Source organism: Cheilinus undulatus, linkage group 2, assembly GCF_018320785.1.
Source record: "Cheilinus undulatus linkage group 2, ASM1832078v1, whole genome shotgun sequence".
In the NCBI taxonomy this organism is placed as follows: Eukaryota; Metazoa; Chordata; class Actinopteri; order Labriformes; family Labridae; genus Cheilinus; species Cheilinus undulatus.
In genome coordinates this window covers 36,761,577-36,778,303 of record NC_054866.1, presented here as the reverse complement: position 1 = coordinate 36,778,303, position 16,727 = coordinate 36,761,577, and the positions used below count along the sequence as shown (strand labels likewise).

At 40.8% G+C, this 16,727-nt stretch overlaps 1 protein-coding gene across 2 annotated transcripts in view; it reads left to right on the top strand.

The window, feature by feature from the left end:
- The window catches only part of ift80 (intraflagellar transport 80 homolog (Chlamydomonas)), a 56,813-nt gene that overhangs the window by 22,408 nt on the left and 17,678 nt on the right, over window positions 1–16,727 (top strand). For both annotated transcript variants that reach the window (XM_041800734.1, XM_041800742.1), the window contains one exon: window positions 11,917–12,096. In XM_041800734.1, coding sequence (XP_041656668.1) covers window positions 11,917–12,096 — 180 coding nt within the window. The remainder of the gene's footprint in view (window positions 1–11,916; window positions 12,097–16,727) is intronic.

The window sequence follows — 16,727 nt, the reverse complement described above, 5'->3', positions numbered from 1 at the left end:
CCCCTCCATCCTTCCCTCCCCCCACAGCTGGAGTAAGCGTATGACAGTGAGACAGTGCCCGGCCAGCCCCTCTGGCAGAGTCATCATTCTTAGCAGCACTAAATCACTACCTCCACTAGCTAGACAAACATGTCACACTCACAGAGAGAAAGAAGCAGAACGACAGGAGAGAGGGATAAAACTGGATAAGGATTATGGGTAATACTGAGTGATGAAGGCAGGGTGCAAATAAAGGGCTTTGGCAGTGCACACAAATGAGCAAATGCAGAGCATGTATGCAACTGGGGTATCACTTCAAGCTTTGCTGGCAACTCAGAGTTCATTAAGGGCTGTTATTGAGGACCAGGGCTGGGCTGGAGGCAATAGACCAAGATCCAGAAAAGGATGATTTGAATAGGTTTAATTTTGGCTGCACCCTAGGGTTCCCCTTCCATCTGCTGGCTTCCAGAAAGGTGCACTTTCACATTGTTAATTTATTAAGCGGGTCTGTCATTGGGTATAATTTGTCTAATAAGTTTGCCACTGTATAGAAATTATAGTTGTCATTAGAAATCAAGCATGTATTCACTTTGATTAATGTGTGTTTTAATATAGCACTACTCATGAGTCTGTGTTATTGTCATATTACAGAAGACGAGCCAAGAAGTTTGGATGAAATTTAGAGTGGCCAACAGGTATTACATAACCAGCCGAAGAGCAGTTTAGAGGTCTGCTTGTGAGTGTCTCAGAAAGTAACCCTTTGTTTCTCCATGGATTCCTAAAGAAAGTAATCTCAGTTAGGCTAGTATTTTTAAACTTTTCTGTTCGTGTGCAATCAATAAAACTTGAAGAAGAATATAGTAGACCTGTCAGCAGTATTATGCTAGGTTCTGCTAAAAGAAATGGATAAGTAATTGTAATAATTGGCCAGGTTTATCAACTACAGTGTTAAAAAGGTAGCTTAAATGGTAAGTAAATGGTCAAATTAGCTAGCTGAGTATATCAGATTAATAGGTAGGTAAGGAGGTTGCATAACTTCAATATTAAATGAATTGGCTATGGGAAATTCGTTGCTGGAAATTATCTTAAACTGGGGGTGCAATCATATTTTTGCTGATATTTACAAATATGTTTTAGCTGATACTGATATCAATACCAAAATAAAAAATGGAGTTCAGACCTAGAACTTCAGTCTTTAAAACTAACAGATTTAAAGTATGAGGATAAACAAATGAAGAAATTTCCGTCGTTAGAACAGAATTTAAAGTGTAAGGAATGATGGTGAATGAAGAAATAGATGTAAGTCGGTTGGTCTAGCCAGTAACTTTACTAAAAATGTGTTTGTATGGCCAATATTTACAGCTGAATAAGGCAGACTTTTATAGTAAAACAATGCTTACACACAGTAGTGTACATAGGCATGTAGGGTGCTAAGGATTCATCACAGGGCCCTATGTGCCACACCTGGGGTTGGAAACATGTCAAAACGTGTGCCGCAGCAGCCAAGTTCAAGCTCAACAGCATTTTTTCAACTCTGGTAACAAGCCTGGGGCTTGGCAGTTTTCTAGCCTTTAAGCACGACCAGGGGCTTGTGGCAACCCTAGGCCTTGCTTACTCAACACATCCACCCCTCACTCCACCCTATAGGTGTGGATATTTTTACAACAGATTATTTTCCCATGCTCCCGGTTATTAGCAAGGACATCCAGAGCCTGGCTGGGGTTGTGTCAATCCTCCCTCCTATCCAGTGGTGCCCTCAGGAAAGCTTACTTGCCATTGAACTTTACATCAGTCTTGTTTTTTGGCCCTTAAACTTCTACACGGTAATGTCATGTTCCAGGCACTGACCTGGATAGTCTGCCTCAGGTTGAGCCAAAACAGTTGAGAAGCAGTCAGCAACACCAGCAATGTTCAGCCTACCTGTATAGGCCATTGATTCGCTGAGCAAGACAATGTGGTGTTCCCAGTATCTGAGCATGCAGATGAATGTCAGAGTCTGTCCATCTTTGGTCCTCCTGGTCTTACTATACTCTTGTGAGGCCTTGACGTTGACTGATGGCCAGAGGTCCCAACTGGACCCCTTTGTGACAACTTCTCTTTGGGGCATTTTTGGGTACCATTGGCCTCGACTCCAGCTGGGCCCTTAAAGGGGTCATGCTGAGTGGCATGTCCTCTTGATAATGCTTTTATTATTGACGTGTGCCTTATACAACATTTAGAAAGACAACCTGTCCTTTTAAAGCTCCTGTGAGGAGTTTTTACTGGTTATGGAGCAGAGCGAAATGCTTCTTATGACCAAAAAGAGCATATGAGATCATCAGTGACAGGAATTGTTTTTAAAGCCTGAAATTGCTAGCTAATGTGGGGTAGGTGTCAGACAAGATGATTAAATTTTTTCTTTCATTTCTACAGAGAAGATTCTCTACAAGTGGCACATCGGACCATTTAAAGAAAGCAGGAAGATTTATTTTTAATTAAACCCTGCTTACAAGCATGCAGGACAAGATCAGAGGTAAAAGGAACAATTTTGTCCATAGGGGGCGCCAAAGTCAGCACAAACTAAAACTTGAATTTATTACCTTCAGTATTTACTTTAATTTAAATTATTTTTATTGATTTTTTTCCATTTTTAGTAAAATGTTACAGATAATCAGGGTAATAAGCAAGTAGTTATGGATAAACTGTTTAAACTGAGAGCTGAAAATAATGAATACACCTGGGAATAATTAGCTAGGAGCTCTGGATATAGGTCTATTTTTGATCAAATTAGTAGTGTTAAACATCTCTGTGAGAATCAGTGGAGGGGTGCATAAATTCATCTGTCAGAGCTGTGGGGGTACCTCAGGCCAGAAAGTTTGGCTGCATTAGGGTAAATGGTCTTATGTGATGTTCCAGCTGTAGCAGGCCAAAACACAGTTGAAAGCCAAAATTACCTGTGTGTGCATGAGTGTGCGCCTGTACATGTGAGTGTGTGTTTGAAAGCACATGTGTGCATAGTTGGTGCTAATAGAATTCTGCTGTCCAGCACACAGCTGTGTCCTGCTGATGAGTCCCAGGAGGCCCCAGCATGTGTCTATGGTTACTATGTTGAGGCTCCAGCATGAAACCATGTGTAGATCATTACTCTCTCTCTCTCTCTCTCTCTCTCTCTCTCTCTCTCTCCTGCTCTCTCCTAGTTTGTCTTGCTCCCCCCTCCCTCACCCACCCCTCTCTCCCTCTCTCTGTTTCCCCTTGCACTGCCAAATCTCTAACTTGTGCCACTCTACGCACGTCCCAGGCCCAGCCTCTGTATCTCTTTTGCCGAGCCAAGTGGGTATTTCAATACAGAGATTTGCAGTACTCCTCTCACTGGCCTATGTTTAGAAATGGGCGTACAAGATAGCCATAGTTATTGTGTTATTGCAGTGTCAGGGAATGCAAATGGTTTATTGTGAAGCAGACAGAGAAAATTCTCTGACAGGCTGCTAAGTTCACTTAGTGTTTAATAGGTACTATAACTTTGAAAATAGAAGCTGTATTTTGTAACAATGCACAACTTTGATACTAGAAAGATTAAAGATTTCATTTTAAGGTAATCTCCCACTATGAATATGCACCATTTTTGATTTTTGCCCTCAATTTTTCTCAGCTCTTTGTTTTGCCTGATGAAACAAAATTCTTAGGAATATAAGCTACAAACGGTGGGAACATAAAAAGTTAAAGGCCAAATTAAAAGTTGCATGAAAATAAATTTTTCCTTCAAGCTTTTGCGTTTAGCACATTTACTTGTATCTTGGTTGTAAGGCTTTATCATAGTGTAAAAAGAAGTTTATTTCCCTCTAAAGAACATGGTATAGTCCATTTTAAAGCCAGTTTGAATGCACAAACAGGTCTGGCCAGTCCTGGACACAAAACCATCCTACTGTTATAATCAACCCCCATACACCATTAAGGGGTCAGTGAAAGGCCTCTCACTATGTTCAGAAGTTGAGGAACCTTCATCCAAATCTCAGCCTCCTCCTTGCCTGGAAAAAACTTTCCTTTTTCATCTTTCAGAATTGATATGAGAGGGTGTTTTATCTATGAAGAGTAGATTTGTGTCAGTATTTCATACCTGCCTGTGTATGTGTAGTGTCCATTACACTCAGACACGTGTTGTGTGTTTATTATGTGCAGGGGTTACACTCTGTACCTGCACTGCCAGGTCCTGTCCTGCACACAGACACACAGGCAAACTGATGCCAGCTGGCTGTGCAGAGAGTCTGCCATCTGTTCTGATTTATGTAAGACTGTTAACCCTGGACTAGGCTGGCTCAGAATAGCTTCTCAGCAAGCTAGCACAATGATAAATTTAATACCACTTTAGGCAAAATAATTGTCTCATGTTAGAATATAACAGGCCTAAACTTATTTAACCGTCACATATGGACTTCTAAAGTATGGAGGCCCAAAGCTGAAATGCATCCATACATATTATTTACTCTGTTAACCCTTATCTGGTTGTTTTTGATCCCAGCTTGTTTCTCTCACATCACTAGAGCTGAAAAGGCAACATAAAAATAGGCCTTTTACCTTTTAAGACTGGAGATATAGGCCACTATAGATATAAGTCACTTTCGTTTCCAGAAATGATCCAATATCGTACATCCCTAATGGAGACACTTGAGGAGGTCAGTGTAATGTAAATTCTGCGATCAGAACTAGCATAATATTAACATCAATAATTAATAGAAACATCAGATTAGCTTAGACAGATGGCTGTTGGTCAGAATACGATGTCTGCACTTTGTTTCTCAAAGATTTTCATCCACACATGGAAGTACAAGTTGGTTTTAACAGTGACTAAAACCATTGACTATGAGTGGACTGGGTTCATAAATGTGGTAGTTAGTTTTCTCCCATCATTATTGACGTATTATTAGATGTCCTCGATTTGGATTGATTGGTGAGGGAGAGGTGACCTCAGTTAGCACAGTTGTGTTCCAAAAGTTGAACTGTTTTCAACTGACAGCACTGTGAGGGCAGTGGCAAAAAAACAGCTGGCACTGTGGGTGTTTTTATGCTCAGGGAGCTGAGCACTGAAAATGCTGAACTGCATTGATTGTTGTACTGAAAATCAGGGCTTCTAGTGCAAAAAGCAGAGCAATACACATAGGCTCTTGGTGTGGGCAGTGGCAACATGGCATGTCATAGTCTGTGACCACTGTGTTTTCTTGATCACTAGAAAATGATCCTGTTACCCTGAGACCCTGTACCACACTGATCATCATAAATGCTCTTATATTTCATTGGGGTAAATTTTTTTCAGTGGTCAGTGTAGATTCTCAATTTGTGTGTAGTATGATGTCCTTTAATCACATGCTACTTTAGTTTAAAAAAACTTGTACTTCGCTGTCTTGCAAAAATTTTACTTGTAGTGTGTGTCAGATAGTATAGGATTAATATTCTTCACAGCACTGAACCTGTACTTAATGTACACATTGCAGATTACCTTTTTACAACAAGGCTTGGTTGTGTTTTTATGTAGTGTACATAAAATGCAAGGTTTTCAACAGTCAGGAACTCAGTCTGACCTGTTAACACAGATACTGTCAGACATAAAAGACTAAAAGGCATAAAAGTCTGCAACTGTCATGCCCCTCTTCTGATTAGCATGTTGTTGATTTGCATTAGCGCTGGGGGGTTGTGGATCGTGGGGGTGTAGTGAGCCGTCAGGGCAGACATATTTAATGCTTTTGAAGTAATGGGGCTGAATCAGCAGATAGCTCCATTGGGAGCCATTAGTCCAGACATGTGTCATTAACCCCTTCCCTGGCCCAAGCCCCCCACCCCCAACTAACATACACACTCACACTCCCCTCAGCCTGAAGACCAGAGCCTGCTTCAGGTAGTGCAAGAAGTGTGTGTGTGTGTGTGTGTGTGTGTGTGTGTGTGTGTGTGTGTGGGGGGGGGGGGGGGTTAATGAGTGGCACTGATTCACACTTTTATTTTCTGATCCAACTTTGTTCTAAGTATGCTCCTATTTAGTTTTTGTTGTGTGTTGTTTTGTTTGGTTTTTCATATGTTAGGCCAGTCATATATTTTCTTGTTTAAGTTAAATACTAATAGCAGCAGCACATGGAATATGTCATTTATGTTCCTCATATATTGGCAAAATGTGTCGAAAATTTTTTGCTTCCTTGTGTGGTTAGAAGGCAAAATTCCTTAAGACAACCATTACAGCTTATTTACTAATAAACTCACCAATTATTTTCATGTTTCACCTTAGACATCATCTCCAACACAATGTGGGAAGGACACGACTTTAATATATTAAAAGCTACTTGTAAACCATTTGAAAATAACTTTATCATTCAAATAAGAAGCAAAGGCTTACTTGTTTTCCGTAGGTTTTTATATGCTTTAAAATAAGGCAGCAGATGTTTAAAGAGGAGCGTTTAGCGAACAGGAGGCAGAGGGTGCCTTTAGCAACAGGTTTGGTTTGTAATTTTGAGGGTTCTCAGAGTAAGAACGTCTATGCCTTTGAGCTAACTTTTTTTTTACGTAACCTTTTTGCAGGCCTCCCCGTTTTGGCTGCGGCTGCAGAGCAACAATAGAGCGAAGGGGCAGGCCCACAACACCTGCCAGTCTTAATGGTAAACATATGTGGAGAAATGCAGAGAGATTGAGGAGGGGAAGGGAGGAGGGAGAGGGTGAGCACGATCCTTAAAGAGGCTCTAAAGAGGCTGTGCGGTTGTAGATTGGCTATATTTTTTTAGTCTGTGCATGTATACTTGGTGCATTGTCTGCAGGACTATCAGCACGTCTGTATGTGCGTATGGTATAATGTATAAAAGTAGAGTGTTTCAATCATCATTTTGAGGAACAAGATCTAGATAATAATGCCAATGTGTTTGGATCAACTTCATTGAGGTATTCTGTATGCTACTACGGCATCATATAGGAACTGTTTTACTACTCGAGCCCTCCAGGGTTTGTCACTTTCATGCAACTAACGTCTGTGTGTCTGAGTCACATTAACACACACATGTCAACACGCACAGGATGCATGTGTGGGTGTTTGGTTTGGTGCTCAGAGCAGTCATCACAAGTGTAAAGACCATCAGTCTTTTTGCTCTTCTGCGATGTCTTTCACACCAGTGGGCGGTTGTTTTTCTGAGTGCATTGTGGTGCTTCTTAGACATACATGCACAGCCATGTATTGCAGCTACATGCACTGTACATACATAGGCTGGGTGTATAAGCTCATTGTAAGCATGAGGGGCCTCCCTGGCTCTCCCCAGCTGAGAACTATACGTCATGTCTGCCACCTTCTCTCTGGCCACAAAGCTGCCCATTATGGACGGACAAGGTTGAATGACCAGAGAGTGGACCCGTTTCACCTAAATCTTCATTTTGGTATATTTAAATTCTTTCTGAAATTCTCTGCTCTCATCTTGAAACTCCCCCTTCAGCTGTATTCACTAAACTTCCCAGTATCCTGTAGTTCCACCTGATGTGGCTGCAGAAAAATTTTAAAAATGCCAAATGTGCTGCCACTTGTAGTTCATCAACAAGTCTCCAGATGGCTTTAGTGTGAAAAGAGTTGTATCCAGGTCTGTATCCTGGTCTGTATCCAGACAGAAAGTTAATTACTCCTAGTTTAAGAATCTAAACAAATCAAAATAAAACAGAGCCATTTAAATGCAAAATAATGCAATTTCAAAAATAATCTTAAATCACTCGTAGGAATTCTGAGATTAATTCAAATTTTAGGAAATATAATAATTTGACAGCTCTTGTTTTCAGGGGTTTTTGCCTCAAAAATATAGTTACTTATACATAGTTAACCTTTCTAAACAAATGTCTTACATCAGTATGCACTGCAAGAATGATGCATTGTTTAAGGCAGGTGTGCAAAAATGAGCTAAAGTGTGTTTTTAAGGTCTTCACCACTCTTCAGAAAAAAACAGGCATCAGTGGTTTTAAGCCAGAGACTTTTATTGTTTATTCTATTACTACATAAGTCCTGGGCAGTTGTAAGAATGCACAATGTCCTGTTTTTTATTAATCTTTTTCAATTGGCTCACTTGAAATTTTTTAAAATTTTGAAGTGTGCATTTACAAGAAAAGTTTAGAAACTCTGTGATAAACTTTCCCAACTCAGTCCCAAATTGTATTGGGCTCCTTTTTTTTCTTTCCTTTTTTTTTTTTTTTTTTTTTACAAAATAAGTGATAAAGGAAAGTTGTGCTCCTGGCCTAACCTTTCACTACAAGGTAAGCTTTACTACACATTCAAATCTTAATCAAATATAACAAAAGGTTGCAGCATATAAAGAGATTTTTCTTTAAACTATTTTTTTTAAATCTGATATCCTTTTCAAGCCTGCCACAGACTGATTTTTTTTTCAGTATGACTCAGCACACATCTTCACATCAAATGATAGATTGAACTGTTTTATTTTTATAGGAACAAGATGACCAACACAGCACACTTTAACAGATTGTGTTCACCGACTATCAGAGTCTCAACTCTCAAACTCCAAATTTCATTCAGTCAGCACAGCTTTAGAGGTAAACGGGCGAATAGGAGTAGCTGTTGCTACCTGCTACATCTACTGTGCTTGCAATTTCGGTCCATTTCACTCCCTTGTCAGATTGTGATTCTCAACTGGATGTGCCACAAGACTCACCTCTACTTGCTTAATGAGAAATTGTGACCCAAATTTATGAAAATCTTTCAACCATTCAAATTTATTAAATGAGAAATTTTGTAGCTTGGACTTTAAGTAAGACGACACATTAAACTAGAATGGCCATCTGAGGCGGCAGACCAACTTCTAAGCAGCGCCACCGAGGAACTCATGCTCCCATTGATTACTATGGTGTTCAAAATTCAAAGTCCGAGAAAAACTGAATGGGGTGCAGATCATCAACAAAATCTAATCGGAAATATTGGAAATATTGGGAAAGCAACCTAAGTTTAGTTATCATGTGGAAATTGAGTATTATAAAATATAGGGATTATTCTGCACTAAGGGTTTCTGTACATCTTGGACTTTTTGCAACATTTTTTCCAGGCACACTATTTACAATATCATTTAGCAGACACTTTTATCCAAAATGACATATGCAAACATATGTCTGGCAGGTGTTCCAGGAGGGCCTTGCCCAAGGGCCCACAATAGATACTGATCATACCCTTGCTGGGATACGAACTATTTGTCTCCTATACAAAAGTCAGGTGATGTAACCCCCTGAGCTGTCCAGCCTCCTGAAACAAAAACAACACACAGTGAGAACAGCTCCCTGACCCACTTTTGGGTCCCGACCCACCAGTTGAGAACCACTGTTTTACGGTAGACATTTTATAAACACTCATGTTGTTGCCACAAATCAATAAGTTACTCCTCTATTTCTGACTTCCACCTTTTCTTTAAGCTTCACGTTTTTTATCATTGCCATGGCTGTGCTTGTTGCGCTTTCTCCTTCGGGTAACTCGTTCCCTGATTGGCTATTGTTCTGTTTCACATAACAATCCTGCTCATACCTGCTTGGCTGTCCTCTTTGTTCCCCCCAACACAATTGCAAATATCTAACAAGTGTAATATTTACGATCTTAAGTCAGAATGGCTCTGGTCATCTTTTGAGCAGCTGGGAAAGGAAAAATAATCACTCTTAACACGCCACACACCACAAGACAATCTGTCAAGATACAGTCAGCATGATTATCATGTAATGTGTGCCCAGCTTTGTATGGACAGGCCCCAAGAGTGTTGATCCTGAATTTTTCTGATGCTGATTTATCTGATCGTTGTTGTTACTGTTGTTCATTACCTTTTTCTTATTTAAACTGTTCTCCTGTAGGGCGAAGGGATGAGTAAAAGAAATGGGGGTTATATAAAGAAGTGCAAAGATTCTGTATTTAGATTAAGATTAAAAAATGTATCTATAACTCAGGTTTCTCTCCTTGTGGTCCAGTTTGTCCATCTCAGGACTGATACAGGAATCCTCCTGTGTCCTATAGTCAGACACCTGCTGACAGCTCTGACAAGCTGGAGGATTTTCACCTCTTTTACACACAGGCACCAACTTTCAAAGCAGACACTGGACACTTACAAGAGAAAAAACATCAGCATTTGCTTTACATCATCCACACAAAAATTAGTAACTCTGATGAGCTGCTATATTTTTTTCTTCCATTCTTAAAATTGCCATATTTACACTATATTATACTAACTCTCTCATGTACGCATACACACACTTATGCACGTAAGTACTGCACACACATAAAAAGGACCCCCTCTTCCCACACGTTCTCACTTGCTGGCTTGTCGGCTGGAGTCAAATGGCTCAATGTGTTAAAAGCATTAGGTAAGCATGGATCCAGCAGTGCTCCTTGGGCTGATATCATATGTCCTGCTTCATTACAGTCTGGTGTATACATTCAGCCCAATCTCTGAGCCTCCATCTATCCACCACCCCACCCCCCCCGGGGTGCTTTGACACAGAGCGAGCCATCTCAAGATGTTAGCTGAAGAATAGATGAGATCTCTCATTATTGTAAATGCTGGCCCAGGCCTGGGCTGCTTGGCTGTGCAGCTTTTGAGAGCACATGCATGAGCACATGGCTAAACTCTGGTTTAGAAAGGAGGAAAGGCTAATTAATTCCTGTTACCAGATTTAAAAGCACTGCAGCTTGAAGCTGCAGGAAGGGGAAGGTTCAATAGCAATTAATTTTAGTTAGCAAACAATCTCTTGCACAAGTGGCTGTACAGGTTTCTTTCCTTCAGCTATTTTGGGTCCTGATATGACATTAAATGCTGAGTGGGTGCTGACTGGGGCCAGCGGAGAGGTGTGTGTATAAAGCAGAGAGAGAGAGAGAACAAGAAGGCCTCTAACCTGCAGCCTTCAGGCTGTTACCTCATACCACACCTCACATCTTGCAGCTGCATCGAGTGAGGCAGCAAACACACCGAGACGTTTCTCCCAACTTCACGTCACTGCAGCACTTGGCCTGCTGCACCACACTTGCCTCTCCATCAAGCAGGCTTATATTGGCAATTTTCCTCCTCCCATAAGCAGATTACAGTGTGGAAGCATGTTTAAGTGTGCAAAAGCTCACAAATCACAAACTTCTGGTTTAGCTAAAATTAGCCAGCCACTTGCATCCTAAGAAAGAGTGAGGTTTTGTGTACCTTACCAGGCTAATCTCTCTGCTGCCTGGGCTTATGAGTGATCATCCTGGAAAAAAAAAAAAAACAAATCGGAAACTTTTACTGGCTGGTGGATCCAGACTGTCTCCTATGATTTGTTTTGAATCAAAGCACAATTTTTTTTAAATGTGATACTCCACAGAAGACTTGAGGGACAAGAGTGTGGAAAGGCAGGAGCGGAGAAAGGAAAAAGTTGTGGAAACAAAGAATATAAAAGGATGAAATCGAGAAAGGAAAGGAGGTGTTCTAGTCCTAGAGACTGTCTGTCTCTCAACCGTGTCTCTCATCATTACTGACAGTCATCAATGGTGACGTGATGCAGTACAGTGGCCATGGATAAACCTCCCCCCAGACTTGTTCAAACCTTTTCTTTCTTATAAAAGAAAGGGAGAGGTCTTGTTAATCAGCTTTTGGCTTCAGTTTGGAGGCTCGTATATAAACCCTCCCTTTTCCCCTGCCCCCTGTGTGTCTAACAGATGAGGATAGCAGAGTGTATGTTTACGAGCACGAGTGCTGGACTTGGCAGGGCCGAGCGCTACTTCAGTGTCTCACAGTTCATCACAGCTCAGTGACTGACCGACTGGGCCCGTCTTTGTACCAGAGTTTACATCATATGCCCGCATGTACACATTCACTCATACACAACTCCAACTATTTCTCTTCCACAACTTTCTCATTATTTGTTGTGCGTAGCTCCTTCACAGGTAGGAACAATGAGAAATATCTGCATCCATTAACCAGATTGTTGTCTCTGTCCCTCCAGTGGTCCTATGCGTTGGAGAAGCCAAACACAGGAAGTGTGTCCAGCCTAGCCTGGTCAGCAGACGGCACCCAGCTGGCCGGGGCCTGCGGCAATGGGCACGTCATCTTTGCCCATGTGGTGGAGCAGCACTGGGAGTGGAAGAACTTTGTTATCACCCTTACCAAGAGGAGAACCATGCAGGTAGAAAAAGTCTCTGAAAAGTTTATGTTTGTGGTGCTTTTCAGTTTTCAAGAAATCCTTAGTGGAAAATGTCAATTTTTAGCCTGAAGTTGAACTGACAAAACAAAAGTAGAGATACAATAGGGATTCCACAGATCTTATTTAGCCAATCTTAAACCTGTTTTTAACCTAATTTATAAGTTTATTTAGTCAAGACAAAGTTAGATTAGGGATCTCTCTTACAAAAGTATCCTGCCTAATAGAGGCAACAACACATTTAACAAAGCTACAGACATAGCATGAAAAATTACGAAACTCAGGTCAACGAATCCTGGGTCACGGAGCAGAAAATCCTTTGACAAAGAACCTACAACCTCTTCCAACTCTTTCAGTCTACTTTGAAAGATTTAAAGAGACCAGTTCGCACTTAGGGAACAGATAACAAGCGTAAGATTAATGGCTGGTTCACTTAGGTTTGTTCATGTGACAGTTTATGGCTTTTTCTGGCTCGTGTTGTGTTCATAAAGTGCCTATGAGAAAAGGAGAAGATTGGGAAGTGCAAGGTCATGGAAGGCAAGGGTATACAATGATTATCAGGTCACTCGCAAGATCTGCAAAAAAGCTGTGAAACTCAGTATAAAGGTAATAAAGAAGCAGTACAACTACATACTTCAAAACTGTATTATGTTTTTCTTAATTGGGGTCTTCAGAGGTCTTTATAAGTCTTGACTTTCATTTAGAAAGGCCTGCAGCAGTCATGTACTAGAGCTGCACGATCAACCACACTTTCATCATCACTGACATATGAAAATGTGCAGTGAACTCATTGCCAAGGATGACTGAGAGGCATTGATTTAGAAAACACATTCTATGTACATGAGCTATGTGCTCTGTTAGAATGCTGCAACATTTTCACAAGCCAATCAGATAAATCTCCAGGTAGCAGGCATATTTCTCAAGTAACTGGGTTTAACTTGATAGTGACAGAGATATTAGCTAGCACAATGGTGAAAACTGTAGGCATGCTTATATTAACTTTTCCCACAGATTTGAAGTTTACAGTGCACATTGATTGAAATCCATGCACACAGTTTACAGATCCGCATAAATTTGACATAAATCAGTTATAAGAAGTAATACAGTGTTTGAGGCCAAATAAAGTAGAGTGCCTAACAAAACAGCAAATCGAAAACTATAGAGCTTGAGCTATAGAGCGCACATGGTCTAGGTTAGACTGTGCCCCATGGAAGTGGACAGTCTGTCTTGTGGCCCCTTCCCCCATGTCTCAACCCCACTCTCTGATCCCTATTTCTGACTCTATACACTATCCTCCCCTCTAAAATACAGGTAAAAAAAATCCCCAAAGTAAATATCTAAGATAAGATGAGATATACTTTATTGTCCCCGAGGAGAAATTTGCCTTGGGCATTAGTGCAACATGCACAGCTCAAACATACACTGACATACAAACATCAAGATTAAAAAAAATGCAGAGTGACTGAGAGCATCCAACATCATAACAGTTCATTCAAGAAATACTGACAATTCCAACTTCAAATACAGAGTCTGTAATACTGCCTAAGGTGCCTGACAGCATCCAACATCATAACAGTTCATTCAATAAATACTGACAATGCCAGCTTCCAGACTGCAAGAAAAGCACTGAATATACATGCAAAGAATGACATTACACATTACCAGCTAGGGGTGTAATGTTTTTTTACCATTTTTACCTTATGCTTTAATTTTGAAAGTCCCCCCGCACGCTTGGTTATGACAGTTTCCGCCCTGCCACGAGTCACAATGCTGAATAAATACTGTGCATGCAAAACTGAAAACTGCAGCACTTTAAAGTGAAACACAAGCATTTGTTCACTTTTTTGAAGAATGTTTTTCATGTAAATGCCTTAAACATTTGGAAATAAAATTCTCAAAACGTATCAATATTGCGTTTATTTCCTTTATGTGAAAAATAACAGATTGTGGTAAATGGGTTCACAATATTGTCTGATAATGATCGCAGGCCTCTAAATTGAATCGAAATCAAATCATAGCAGACTTTGTGATATCGGCAAACATCGAGTCTTTGTTCTGAGAATCAATATCGTATCGTATTGTGATGAAACTGGTGATTTACACCCCTATTACCAGCTAGACAACCTACCACACAGAGTGCTCACATGCAAGCAGGTGCCAGGAAGGTATAGCACTTATAAATACACAGACTAGGGAACATTAAGGACCGCAGCCTGTTTTTTGTTGAGCAGTGTGACTGAGGTAGGAATGAAAGAAAGTTTGAAACGATTGCTTTTATATTTAAAGGCTCTATAGCGTCTACCCAAGGGGAGTAGTTCATACTCCTGAAAGAAAATGTGAGAGGGGTCATCCAGGATCTTCTGAGCCTGGTGTACTACAGTTTTTCTATAGAGTTCAAAGATGGCTGTTCTTTCCTCCCAATCACTTTCATAGATGTTTTCATCAGGTTATTTATTTTGGACCTGAGCTGTACAGAGAGGTTGCCAAACCAAGCTGCCATGCCATATCTTATTAAACTTTCAATTACTGCGTTGTAAAATGTAAGCATTATCTTGGAGCTGACCCCAAACAGTCTCAATCTGCACAGAAAGTGAAGTCTCTGGGCCAGCCTCGCACAAAGATATTCTACCTGGGCAGTCCATTTAAGGAGGTTGTCAAACTGCACACCCAGGTATTTATAGGAGCTTATCTGCTCAATCACACTATTGTCAGTGGTAACCAGGTCATGTGATCTCACCTCCTGGGGGTCAAAAATAATTTCGTTGGCTTTATTTACATTCAGGATGAGGTTGTGGCTGTCACACCATTCTTTGAATGTGGCAATCTTCTGATAGTACACTGAGGGACAGACATCAGCATGTAACGAACTTAGTATAGCTTTGTCGTCAGAGAATTTGATGATGTAGTTGCTCTGATTTTTACTTTTACATTCATTGGTGTACAGAGTGGAAAGGATGGGTGAGCTTACGCAGCCTTGAGGTACCCCAGTACTGCAGAGTTTGACCTCTGAAAGAGAACCATTCACCTTCACCTGCTGTGCTCTATTTGTTAGGAAGGAGTAGAACCACTTGATGATAGAGGGGATAACTTGTAGTTCAGCAAGCTTATTCACCAATAAACAAGGCTGGACCGTGTTGAAAGCTGAACTAAAATCTGCAAATAAAACACGTGCATATGATGAAGGGGCTTCAAGATGCTTACTGATGAGGTGTGTTACACTAATAATGGCATCCTTGGTGCTACGCCCCTGTCTGTATGCAAATTGCAGTGGGTCCAAAAGGGGAGCTACTTCTGATTTGAGCATGTTAACGATGATTTTTTCAAAACATTTCATTATCACTGATGTTAATACCACAGGTCTGAAATCCATGTCAGCGGATGGACAAGATGTTTTGGGAATAATACATTATGCATTTGGGAATAACTGATTTTTTCCAGAGAGCTGGGACAGTATGACTGTCTAAAGACTGCTGAAAAATAGGACACCATGCAGAATAAAGTTCAGATGAGCATCTTTTCAGCAGGAAAGCAGGTAAATTATCTGGTCCTGTAGATTTTTTGTTACGTACTTTGCTGAAAAAGAACTACACCTGTTGTGGTTCATTCTTCAGGTCCTGAGAGCTATCTGTAGCATTAATAAAGTCCAAGACACCAGCTACATCATTAGAGCAATTTGTAGTTTCAAACCTAGAGAAAAATTAATTCAGTCTGTCTGCTTTATCCTGTTCATCTAAACAGACAATATTTTTCCTGCTGTTGGTCATGTTTGTTATGTTTTTCAGACCATCCCAGAACCTTTGATTTTCCATAGAGCTAAAGCTCTGCTCAATTGAAGCTCTGTGTTTCTCTCTTGCACTCCTCAGGACAAGATTGAGCTCTTTTGTGCTGAAGAGACACCTCCGCGGTCATTGTTCCTGAAAGCCAGCTTCTTCCTATTGATGCAGTCTTTAACCTCCTTTGTTATGTGTGGCTTATTATTTTGGAAGTGGGTGATTTGTTTTTTTGGGACCAAAGTATCTACACAGAAGTTCATATAGTCAGAGATTGTCTCAGTGGCCTCATCAAGCTCAAAACTGTGGAAGATGCTCCAATCAGTGGTGAGAAAACAACCCCTTAGTGTTTCCACGCTGTCTTCAGACCACTGTAACACTGTTTTTTGCTGGGGCTTGCTTGACTTCAAGGCAGTTTTATATGTGGGCATGAGATGAACGCTGGAATGATCTGAGTTAGAGAGGGGAGAGAGGCTTTGCCTTGTAAGCTCCTTTGATACTACCATCGCATTTGTCCAGAATTTTACTGTTCCTAGTTCCACATTTGACACATTGTTGAAAGCCAGGAAGTGCTACTTCAAGTCTGCAGTGGTTAAAGTCTCCAAGGATGAAGACGGGGGCACCAGGTGTACACTGGAGCTGCGTGTGTGTGCATTCAGCCAGGCGGTTTGCAGCTTTGGTTGCATTCCCACTCGGAGGGATATACACAGCACAGATAATTATGTTTCCAAACTCTCTTGGGAGGTAAAAGGGTCTCAATGAGATGCATAACAGTTCCAAGTCTGGGTAGTGTCTCTAACAGTGTATTGTTTACACCAGTTATTACTCACGTACATGCATATGCCT